The 12,947-nt window shown below is 37.1% G+C and overlaps 1 protein-coding gene across 1 annotated transcript in view; it reads right to left on the reverse strand.

Annotated features, from left to right (window-relative positions):
- galnt14 (polypeptide N-acetylgalactosaminyltransferase 14) overlaps nt 1–12,947 on the reverse strand; it is a 55,210-nt gene that overhangs the window by 23,275 nt on the left and 18,988 nt on the right. Inside the window, exon 5 of the mRNA XM_015404484.1 lies at nt 3,028–3,093. Within this exon, the coding sequence (XP_015259970.1) occupies nt 3,028–3,093 (66 nt within the window). The remainder of the gene's footprint in view (nt 1–3,027; nt 3,094–12,947) is intronic.

Below are 12,947 nucleotides of genomic sequence, written 5' to 3' on the forward strand. Positions count from 1 at the left end.
ACTTAGTTTGCTGTGAGCAGCAGCCAGGGCAGCAAATAGAAACTTCTTTGGCTCTAAACTTAGCGGAAGCTTAGAGGTTTACAGCAGAAAGTTTTACCTTTTGTTTCTTTTTCTTTTTTTTCTTTTTTTTAGAAGGATTGTGTTAAAAATGGAATAAAAGAGCTACTTTGACTTGGTATATACAAACACTCTCAGATCAGCTTTCAAAACTGTATATCTAACCTGAAAAACTGAAGAAGACACCTGTCTAAAAAATGTTTATACCTGTATCTTGTGTGGAGTGTTGGCCTAGAGGTTAAAGCAGTGTGCTTGTGCTCTGAGAAGGTTGCTAGTACCTAGTTCGATCCCCACAGCCTGCACTATGGGCTCCCCAAAGGGATGGGTCAAATACAAAGAGTGAATTTCCCCATTTTTGGGACAATAAAGGGATTTAAATCTTCTCACCCTACAGGCCACATTTCTAACATAACCGTGCCAATAGATAGCTACCCTGCTATGAAAATGGTCAATAAATCCTTTAACCTTGCAAAGAACAAAGTACAGTAAATGCTATCAGTTTGTTCATTTTTCACCTTTTTCTCGACCTTCCTGCATTTCTTTGGTGTGGAGTGCTTTGGACAGTAATTTAATCTCCTTATTTTCCTATACAATACAATAAATCTCTACAGCATTTATAAACCCTTTTGTTAAAAACAAAAACAATAAAAGAAGATGCCTCAATGGAGATATTCTATGGCTGATGTATTATTTACCTGAGTGAATGCAACAAACTGTGGCAATTTGAAATGAAGATGTGTATTGTCAAATCTCTAGTACAGTAAAAAAAAAAAAAAACATTTATAGTGGCAATCTAAATACATCACTTCCTTGTAAAGTTAGAATGTTTGAAAAGTGTATGGTGCATACGTGTTTTTTTAATTTTACAGAATGCTTTGTGTATTTTTTTATTGAAATTCTGATGTCGAACACTTTTCTTCAAGTAGCTTAATGCTGTTTGCATGTCAAATGGAGTTTTAAGGTAGTGGCAACATCTATTGAGTTTATGGTGGGTTGTTCAAAATGCATTAGGACAAATATCGTACACTGAAAAGGGGGACTTTTTGGTCCTGTAAATATTAACTTGGTTTTTATGTTAAATCTACTGCATACAGCCATGTAAACGCCTTTACTTCAAAATGACATCTTTTATTCAACGTGTTACTTAGAAATAATTTGTAAATATATATCCATCAAAAGACAAGTACATTTAATTCATCTTACCAAATATTTATTTTAACATTTAAAAAGCAATTTAAATAGCTTCCCAACTTAACAGATGCAATAATAAGTTCTTGGACATTAGGATTAAACTGATTTTTTCCTTGTTTGACCAAGTTTATGTTGGAAATAGAAAATATTGTTCCTTGTCAGCTATAGGTGGCACAGTTTGTAGCACTGTTACAAATAATTTCTATGAGGGAAAAGTTACCTAGCTTTTTCTAAGTAAATTTTACTCCAATTTTTTTCAGTGCAAAATTTATTTAAATTTAAAGTCACCATACACTTGAAAGCGCGCCACCTGTGACCCTTTCTGCTTTCCGTAACCAGAGACTCTGTATTATCATAATACATCAACAGACACCTAAACTGTTTGCTTTAAGCTTCTATACATCACTAGCTATTTTTCTACTTTTTTGTCTCAGGGTTCTTAAAATCTAATTTTCATTCATTTTGTCTTTTTAACTTAAAAACTAAAATAGAATATACCAACTATCTTTCATATTTCCCTAAATAACAAAATGGCCATAAGTTCTCAGCCTCAGTTCCAGTGGGACACTGGTCAGCTTTACTCAGATTTCCTCTTGTTTCACTTCCTTATCTTTTCTAATAATCTATTATTTTGCAAATATAATTTTAATGTGTAGTGTATGGTGCTAAAAAGATGCTAGCCATAATCCAAAATCTAATAAATCAAAAATCAAAATAAAATAAAAGCTTTGAAAATGAAAAATGGAAGCGCTTCAAATAGATTACAATTATGTCAGCAATACTTAGTAGTTTTTGTAACACCTGTAATAAAGGGATCATTGTGAATGCAGTGCTGAAGGATACAAGCTTCAAGCAAATTTATTGGGATTTTATTTGAACGTTAGAGGTGAAAGAATAAAAAGTTTCCAAAATAGAGTATCTGTTTCCATTAATCTTGCCCAGAAAATCACCTTCCAGTGCATTTAAAGCGGCATGCCTTTTGAAGTATATCAATGCTAGCTTAGTGCAGCCAGAGGCTGACTGATGTTTTAAGCTCAGGCTAAGTCTGAATTGCATATGAACACTAACGATCCTGATTTGATCTAGATTCCACTGCAGCTCTGGTTGTGTGTTTAGAGTCATTGTTCAGCTGGAAGGAGAATCCTCACTGTGGTTTAACAACTTTTGCTGCCGCTTTACGTTTTCTGTTAGGATTGTTGTGTATTTATTTCAACCCATCTTTCCATCCACCCATGAAAGAATGATGGTCCCACTACCTTTTGTACTCTTGAGACATGTGTATAGGGTGTTAAGCACATGACATAATGAGGGGTGAGACATTAACAGCCGTCTATGAGCTGTGGGTCTCTACGTCAGATCTACGCCTGTTTCTTTGTCTCTAAATTTACAACAACATGGTCATCAATTATTCGCATCAATTTATTAAAATGGACAAAAGCAGAATTCCTAATCTTCTCTGATTTTTTTTTTTTGTTGAATATGGGGAAAAGGGAAAAGTTGCTTTGCTAACGTTAATAGCCACAACCAGGAAGAAATGGGATTTCCTGGAAAGTAGCCTATCACAGGAGACATAGGAGTACTTTTGCAAGGCTCTGTATTGTAAATGGCGAACTATAAACACTCTTTTTGTCAGAGTAAGTTCAATCTGTTCCTCAAATATTATTTAGTTTCTTATAAACTTTGCACGTGTACTACATTTATGCACTCAAGATACCCATCATTTAAAGTGCACTAGACCATTTTGCAGAGATTCATCCACTTCCCAGTGTTTCTACTCACCCTCTCTCCTGATATTCCTCAGGCAGTGCACTTTGGGAATCTGGGAGAGCAGCTGGCAGTCCTCAGCTGGAGGAGGAGAGCAGAGGAGATGGCATGTTACTTAAGAGGTAGAAAACAGAAAGAAAGTCTCAGTTTTTCTTCTTACTTCACCTTCTGTCAGTCACTCAAACCCTAAAACACACCACACAACTCTCAGCAGCATGGAATTAAAGCAATTTAAAGAGCCAGAAACACAGACCGCCAAAAATTCCTCCTAAAAATTAAACAGTAACACACAATCATGAGTGCTTTAACAAAAAAAAAATGTTTTTTTGTTTTTGTTTTTTTACTGGATTTATCTCATCATTCTATTTTGTCTTTAAATCAGAAAGCAGACAATTTCCTCCAACTTTCTCTGCACGACTAAAAGTTGCAGCAGAAGCTTTTGTCACTGCAGACGGTCAGCATTACCAACATGGGTGCTGACAATCACTAATGCCCTTTGAGGATTAGTATCAGCAGCAGAGAGTGAGTGTGATCTTCCTGAGGGATTGTGGGTAGACACCCCCCCACCCTCCTCAGAGAGATGCAGCCTTACGGTCGCCGACTGAAGCCTAACAAACTTTAATCCTCTTTGATTGAATAATAACGCCCCTACAAATACGCTTGTTTGTATTTACAGGACACAGTCACGTCACAGGGGATGTGGGTGTGTATGAGAGGAAGTGTGGGACAGTGTGTGTTTGTAAACATGTCAATATGGGGGACTAATCACTCAGAGCAGAGAGGAATCCCATGGGTTAGACTCTTTGAGCAGATGTACTTCAATCAGATTAAGTGTTCATGATTGCATGGATTTTTTTAAAGCTTGTGTGTATTTTTTATTATGTAACCATTTTATAGGAAAATGAGTGAACAGGTGTTTTACTCCTATTATACTCTCATTATGTTTGTAATCATTTACTGAAGATTATTTGTAGAATCGCTAACAGAAGGTTGTGCATTTTAGTGAAGTGTAAGGTTTTCAGAAGTTTTTTGAAATATAAATCTAGATCTAAAAATCATCCTTAACTTATATACCTGAAGGAGGCCGTAGGAGGGCAACAACCCGGCAGCAGGACCACTATCTCCACCTCTGTGCAAAGAGGAAAAGGAGGAGCACTACCAGAGCCCAGAAGAATGGCACAAATGTGCATGCATCTTAACAAACAGTTAGAAAATGACTCCATGAGGATGGTATGAGGGCCCTATGTCAACAAGTGGGGGTTGTGCTCACAGCTTAACACCATGCAGGAGGCTTGCATTTTTTTGAAAGGCCACAACCCTCCATGTGCTCCATGAAGTAGCATGACAGTCATTAGGTACCGAAGATGAGATCCTTGTGAGGCCATATGCTGGTTCGGTTGGCCCTGGATTCCTCCTAATGCAGAACAATGCTAGACCTCAGGTGGCTGGAGTGTGTCAGCGGTTCCTGCAAGGTGAAGGCATTGAAGCTATTGACTGGCCCGCCCATTCCCTAGACCTGAATCTGACTCAGCACATCAGGGACAATATTACCCCATTTACACGTGCCGTGCTGAGTTTGGTCCGAGCTTGGATGAGTTAACCGTGCCGAGCTTGGTTCCTAACGGCCATTTACACACCAAGCTAGCACGGTTCATTGCCTCGTAGTGACGAGCTACAGTACTACTGCTCTCTAGAGGTAAACAAGCAAACCAACATGGCAGCATACATAACCTTCAGAAAGTTATGTTTTCTTATCATTGTGATATTTCGTTGTTTGAGGAGAGTCATGCGTAGAAGGCAGCCTCTAGTGAATTTACTTGACAGAGTCAGATTTTGGGAAGTGGATACAACAAACAATAGTCTAATCAGGGTTTACAAACGCAGGAAAAAACGACGGATGTTGAGGTGGCAAGGAATGGAAACTAGTATTTTTATGAATGTCTGAAATCTAATTATTACGGATGCTGACTGTAGGGAGATGACATTGTCTGATGATGCTCTCTGGTATCTGAGGACTGAGCCAGAACTGAGTTGCGCCAAGCCCTACTCATGAAATAGTAACTCGTCAGCACGGTTTGGTTGTTTCTGGCACGGCCAGGGTTAAGTGTGTGGGCACTTTAGATTCAACAGTTATCTCAGTTACTGTGCTCGGACTAATCTCGGAATGGTTTTGAAAGGGTAGTGTATATGGGGCTAATGTCTCCATCCTTCCACCAACATCATATTGCACCACAGACTATTCCAGGAGTTGATAGATACTTTCGCCCAGGTCTGGGAAGAGATGTCTCAGGAGACCATCTGCCACCTCATCTGGAGAAAGCCCAGGCATTGTAGGGAGGTCAAACAGGCACATGGAGGCCACACACAATACTGAGACTCATTCTGACCAGTTTAAGGATCATTACATCAAAGTCGGATCAGCCTGTAGATGGTAAATACTTCAAGTCAGGGAAGTGACCAAAGCTCTTGAGTGTAGTGTTTTTCCACTTTGATTTTGTGCGACTCCAAATCCAGGCCTCCTACATGATTTTTGACTGATTTTATTGTCAGCACATTGAACTTTGTACAGAACAAAGTATATAATGAGAATGTTTCATTCATTCAGATCTAGAATGTGTTATTTGAGTGTTACCTTTATTTTTTTTTAACAATGTATAATATCCAAGCCAGAAGTATAGGCTGGCTATAATATAAGTCAAAAATGAGTATTTATACTTCAACATACTTTCAAGTTCTCATTACCCGTGTTTCTAACCAACTGAAATACAAATTTTAAGCAAGATTTTCAAATGTGTATTGCAGTGTTTTCATTTAGTTTGAAGTGAATTAACCAAGCCTGGCAGAAAGGTAAGGGGGTGTGAGTTCAAATGGAGCCAAGCTCTTCTTCTATTGTTTACATGAACATTTCAATTAAACAAATACTCTCTAAATTTAGGTACAATTTGATCTAATAGAAATATGTCAGCTTTTGAAGTAGAAAAAGTAAAATTATTTTTTTTGTCTTTAATGTGATCATTGATCTCACAACAGAGAAATTCACTTCTGCATTTAAACCCATCCCCTTGGGGAGCAGTGAGCTGCCCTGTCCGGCGCCTGGGAAGCAGTGTGGGATTAAGGATCTTTGCTCAGGGACCCACAGCAGTAGTCTGTGGGGATCGAACCGGTTACTTGCACCCTTCTCAGAATCCAAGCGAACAGCTCTAACCACTAGGCCACCACTCCCCTATGTAAAATTCTTGATCTTAAGAAAGTCTCAGTAAATAAAGTACTTAAATACTGTAACATAGAAAATGTACCTAGTTATCCTACAGCTCTGCCATATTATTTTACCTCAAATAAGCTGCTTCTCATTTGCACAAAATCATTGTTTGTTGAGGAAAACTGCAGCTCTTATAATGTTGACCTAAATATCCTGGATATTTTGCAATGTTTTTTATTGTTGTTTATTTTTTTATAATTTTATTGTTGTAAATGTATCTTAAGGTTGCTTTGTAATTCACAATAACATTATAAATATTATGTAATCTTTGATCTTTGTGCATCTAATTTGAAATTGGAAACACACGATAAAGATCAGTGTCCTTGACTGAGGACAAAGTGCATATAGTTAAAGGGAACCTTAATGGGATTTCACTCAGCCAGTCTTTAATGCTATTGCTGACCGACATGCTTTTCCACCTTCTTCCTCTGTCTGTCAGGTCCAATCTATTGACCAACATGCTCATACTCTCACTGCATTTCAGACTATGGTGCAGCTGATTAAACCCTGCAGAAACTAGAATGGTATAAATCATACTGTATAAAGGCCTAATGCAGTAGTTTAGATTTTGAGGGTAATTGATAAAGAAATATGTGAAATGATTAAGTGCAATATTGAATTCTTTTAAGGAATACCTTAGCTTTCAATTAGATAGATATTTGTTTTTTTTTTAAATAGAGGGTAAAAAGAATATGTTGAATGCCATCTCAACTGCAATGATGGTGGACATTTATATTCTCATTTCAGAGTTTGAGTTACAGCAGATTAAAATGGTTAACAAAGTCTTGGTCATTTATATGTGTCGAATCAATTACAGTCTCCATGGTTCTGCTGAGTTTTGTTTATGACCATCAATTGAGAAGGGACAGGATCTAAATGCAAAACAAACTTTGTCGCTTTTTTTTCTTAAAATAATTTTGAAACCCTAAATACATTTGTTCTCATATTTCCCAATAGTGCTACTATGTATCCATCAAAGACAATAAATCCCCAAAATACATTAAAGGTAAATAGTTATCTTGTATGCCTTTACCAAAAAGACCAAAATCCAGTTGATTACGATAAAATAAGGATATAAAATTCTGTTTTAAAATGACCTGACATAAAGAGATGTGGCACAATCTACTAATAGAAAGCCAGATGGTGGCCATTGATGCAGCTACTAAATAAGTCCCAAACAAGCTGACTGCAATAATAACTCACAGACAACAGACAGCTTGGAGGATAGGGCTTAAAAGCAGGGACAACAACAGTAGCACTTTAAGCAAAAACATGTCAAGTTATCAAATTTACAGCAACATCAGAACGCTTCCTGAGCTTTAGCTCCAGATTTAATGTACTCCAGAAGTCAGACTGCTTTCCCAGTGCAACTTGAGTTTTATCTAAATTGGAATCAAAGACTCTTTTTGTGCCTTTTCACACATAATCTCTCTTTTATTCTTCCAACTATGCTGGATGTTCCACGCTAGCTCGCCTCCATTGCTTTGGCTTGCTTCAACCAGTTTATTTATATAGGGCCAATTCACAACACATCTGAATCATCTCAAGGCACTTTACAATTCATCAGATCATACAGTCAAATTGATTCAAAGTTTTCTCTCTAAGGAAAACCAGCTGATTGCATCGACTCATGACTGAAAGTCAATCCCTCACACTAAGCATACTTGTAGTGACAGTGGAGAGGAAAAACTCCCTTTTAACAGAAAAAAAAATCCAGCAGAACCATTTCCTTTTGTGATCTGTGAAAAGCAATTTAAATTGATAGCAAATCCTGAAAATCTATCTGAAAAATGGACATTTTAAAAAAATTATTTGGAAACTCAAAAACTGTACACAAAAAAAAAATAAGATTTTAATTTGTAAAAAAAAAAAAAAGGGAAAATAATTTTAGTAAGTTAGAGTAGAAAGATTTTTAAAGTAATTTTTTTTTTTATTTCCATTCACAAAGCATGTCATTTTGTTGTTTTTTTTGTATTTCCACTTACAAAACATTTTCTATTTCTTCTAACAATTGTGAAACAAAATTCACTCCATAAAACATTGGCTGGTAAAAAGTCAGCATGTTTTTCAATCCTTCAAGAGCCAAGGACACAGAATTACAATCACTGCCTCATAGTCAAAAATGGGCAAAACTAACAGCCTCAACGTGTAAGAAAGGACCACAGGAAATCCTGTGATAATCGACACAGGGAATAAATAATTAAAAACAGGGAGGAGGCTTCATGTCTAAAAGTTTTAAGGCAGAGAAAAGCCAGTTCAGGGTACTGCGTTGCGTGTCCATCGTTTGTGCAGGTAGACCGGCAGCCCACTGGGAGAATAAATCAGCACATTAGGAAGCTTAAAGTGCTCCTGCTGCTACATCCGCTGAGACACCACTGTTTAGATGTCTGGCCAGCACTGGCACTTTCAAGCGTATTCCTATGTGGGTCTGAGCACACAGGGAATTTAGGTCAGCGTGCGGTTCCCACAGACTCAAAATGCATGTGGTAGAAATTACAGAAAGTACATGAGCTCATGTAATTCATCTGCCTAATGCTGACAGAGGGGAATAATTACTACAACCTGGTTATCCTCAATTTCTACCGGTATGCTCCCTTACATAGAAGCACTCCAATTTGTGGAGCTACTGAATCCAAAAAAAAAAAAATTAATCCATTAATGCAAAACCCACTTTAAAGCAAACGTTTACCTTAACAGAGTTTTAATTCTATAAGACAACTTGGGTGTTAAATCTATATTTATTTCACCATTAACTGCAGTAAAACAAAGAAAAAACACCTGATTAAGTCTTTACTATGTTCTAAGCTGATTTGGGTCTATACGTAAGTGAAGACTTTATAGTTTTACCACAGTCAAAAAAGTGAAAAAGTCTCAAAAACGATGCCAACCATTTGCTACTTCTATAGGATTTGAGACTGAAAGGAAAGCATCAGGTGTTGATATAGTGATGGGTACCGAATTCTTTCATGGACGTACCTATGTACGTAAAAATAAAAAAAAAGCCATATGATCTCAGTAGTCAGCAAAGCAAGTATGACAGAAAGAGCTATGGCTCCCCTTTTCAAAGTACAGTACAGTGCCTGTTATGCACTCTGCAATACTTCTGAGTCAAGAACAGTGTTGGGAATACTTCTTGGATAAGTGCAAGATTTTTCTAAAAGCTGAAGAGTGGCAAATTTTCAACAGCCTCCAAGCTTTGGCAACAACTCCTGCATTCAGCACCATTATCACGTCATCAGCCATCATCATTTTTATCTGCTCCACTGAAAGTCGGAAGCCGATTCCCAGGCATTGGTAATGTATCGGTTCTAATGTGAAAGGTACATATCCCATATGACCATCATGGTTTGCCGAAGGTTGCATGGGCCTTAAGAATAATTCGATTTGACTTTTATTGAAACTAAATTCACAAAAATGTATCTAAAAAAAAAACTGTGGCCTAGATCTGGTGTATTTGGTGTCAGGACTCCTGTCTGTGTGTTCGTGTTCTGCGTTTGTCTCCCTTCCTCCACCAGGAGGTGCATGGTTCTGGTCCGCCTCCTCACACACCTGCTGATGGTTTCCTCGTTAACGGAGTGTTCTTAAGCTGCTGACTGCCACTACCTCAACGCCAGAGTGTTTCCCAGTTTTGGGAAGTCATCCTGCAAACTGGATTTTTCAGACCTTCTCTCCCTAGAAGGATCAACAGAGCTTCAAGCTGAGCAGGGGTTACAAACAGGAGGTTTTGGACCCACTTTCCCCAAGAGAACGTTTGAGCTTCACACTGAGAAAGGGATTCATCTCCACTACAACCCCTTCAAGTACCGCAGGAAATCTGAGTGGCAGTCAGTTTCTCCCTTCACCTACAGTACAAACAACCGCATTCTGGGTAAACCCTGTTCAGCCCTCCACCAAATCAGACAAACACTGGAACAACAGCATACAGAGTGGAGTCAAAGATTCAGCAACTTCTCTGGAAACGTGAGTCAGCAACCAGATCCTCTTCTCCAAGTTCACGAATCAAATTTCAAATTCAACAATTGATCAATTATTCATCTAAAATTAAATCCAAGCACAGGCCTCCAGGCAAAGGTGTGGTGATGGCTAACTTGTGGAATGCCAAAGCAAATGAACTCAGACCAGTCTGCGTAAATGCAAGAAGAAAATTAAAAATAAGAGATATATTAAGATATATATTTTTAAATGAATAATTGTTGAAGAAACATCTTATTTTTATTATTTTGTCATATTTTATGGCACACAAGTTGATATTATTAGCTAATATTTCAAGCAAATTTTTTTTAATTAAGCCCTTCATTCATTGTTGTATGCATTTTTAATTTTGGCAGGATTGTTCCTCCATAGATTTTACACTGATCTTAATAATAAGAGGACCATGAGCCCCGTTCATTCTCTGAGTTTATGGGTCTGATCTACTATGCTCTCAAACAGAGTGTGTTAAATTGCCTATATAAAAAAAATGACCTTCTCCCTCCAAATCATGACCGATTACTCATCAGGGTATCTTCAAAGCACAACTCATACTTAGAAGAGCTTCTGGTATCTGAATTGTTCCAGCTGTCACAACCAGACAAGGTTATTGTTTCAACTTTTGATAGTAACACCACTCAGAAACGTCCTTTATCCGTCCATATCCAGAAACGTCCATATCCAGACATACACAACCCACAAAGCTGTTTTTGTTTCTAATGAATGGAGATTTTTTCTTTTTTAATTAGAGCATATGTTAAAGTAATCTGTTGATTAAATAAAAGAGAAAGTAGATGACAGGTTAGCCAGAAGAAGCTTTCCAAATACTTCAACAACTGCATAAAAACAATAAAGAAGGCAAAAAATTGATAATTTGTAAAGCATAACTTGAGCAGCAAGAAAGGTTGAGTATTTTCAGCAGAATTTATGTGTGAACAGCAGCAATAATATAGACATATGGAGAGAAGTGATTCATTTGATTATTTCATAAATTATACCATTGATTAACACAAAAAAATTTCCAATTTGTGAAAAAAAGAAACAGAATCTTCATATGGTGGTCAATATACACAAGTACAAGTGCAAGGCATTGCAACACCCCCATGAAATAAATCTAATTTGGGAGCTGACACAGACTATTACAGATAATCCATCCAGATGCAAGAAAGGATTTTTTTTTTGAATGGGAGATGTAACATGGCTTCTATTCACGACTGACTCAAATTCTGCCCTTAGTTCCTCCAGCATCTTAAAAACAGATTTGCTTTTTAGACGATATAACTCTCCATTTCTAACAGTCCAAATATTTCAACATGCACATGGAAGATTATCTCTCTTCGATGTCTTATTATCTGTTACCTTTGTCTACTCGCTGCGATGACCAAAGTTTTGCGCAATGCATCTGATTATATACAGCGAAACGGCACATAATATCCGTTTCATGTTTGATAAACTGCATAGCTGGTAGGTGATTACAGTCGTCATATTCCTCTCCCAATACTTTACATGTTATGATGATCAGTGCATGTTTGCATCAGCTGCTCTGCTTATTTTACAGACATTCCTGGATGCATCTGGTCAGTAGATCAGCTTTGCTCACCCTAACAAGTTTGTGGACCTTTTTTGAAGGCCACCTACACCCTGAGGATCTTTTACTCTTACATTTCATGAACACTGACCAAAACCTTTTTTATTCAGTAGGTAAATAAAACAATTTTATGACAGTTCTGAATTCCATCCAAATAGATTGTGAAATACAGATTAAGTGAGTTAATTTAAATTACCAATGCAACTGTAGAACTGTAGAATTTGTAGCATCAATACATCAGGTGGTTTCTGAAAGTTCTTTAAAAATTACTCTGTATATTAAGTACAAATGTACTAATGCAGTAGAACATTTAATTTGTATTTTTTTTTTATAATTTAGTACTTTGAAATGCATGTACTTTTGAATACTTGACTATTTTCAAAAGTGAGTACTTCAATACTTTAACATGAGTAGATGTTTGAAGGTGTAAATGTTACTTTTAGTTGAGTAAGATTTGATTATGAGTATCAGTACTTTTACTCAAGTACTTCTGTTGAGTACTTCGTCCACCTCTGCTTACGATTTGTTCCTTTTGAATAGAAAACAAACATAGTGGTGATTCAGGAAGGATTTCCCTTTGTTTTTGATCATTTTCATCCTGTTCACTAGTGCTGGTTTTAAAGGGCTCCTAAGCCCAGGCTGTCATCTCGACCAGGAGTTTTTTCTTTCATCTAGAGCTGCATTGATAATCAGGGGCATTTAGTATTGGTTCAGGGTCATGTGAATACCTTTTAATTACAATCCTGTAACTAAAAACACTTGTAAAAAAAAATGTGGTAGGTTTAAGTTAATCAAACCTATAATCAAAGCGTAAAATAAAAAAGAAAATAATGAATTTGAATAAACCTTCCGCTAGTTCAGCAGTGCATGGTCATTATAAAACCATTAATTAGCTGCATTAGAATAGAGAAAAGCTTTAAATAGAATAACTTGTCATGATCTTGGCACCGTAGGCTGGGTTTTACTTTTTTTTTTTTCTCTTATCTGCTTTGCTCCTCCCCGGCTCTATTATCTCTTATCAGATCCACCTGTTTCCTCTCCTATTTATGCCACCAGTTCCCAGCCCATGGTGCCAGATTATTCAAGCTTCCAGCCTGTCTAGTTCTAGCGTTTCTCTGT

The sequence above is a fragment of the Cyprinodon variegatus genome, unplaced genomic scaffold, assembly GCF_000732505.1.
Source record: "Cyprinodon variegatus isolate N-32 unplaced genomic scaffold, C_variegatus-1.0 Scaffold1762, whole genome shotgun sequence".
Lineage (NCBI taxonomy): Eukaryota > Metazoa > Chordata > Actinopteri > Cyprinodontiformes > Cyprinodontidae > Cyprinodon > Cyprinodon variegatus.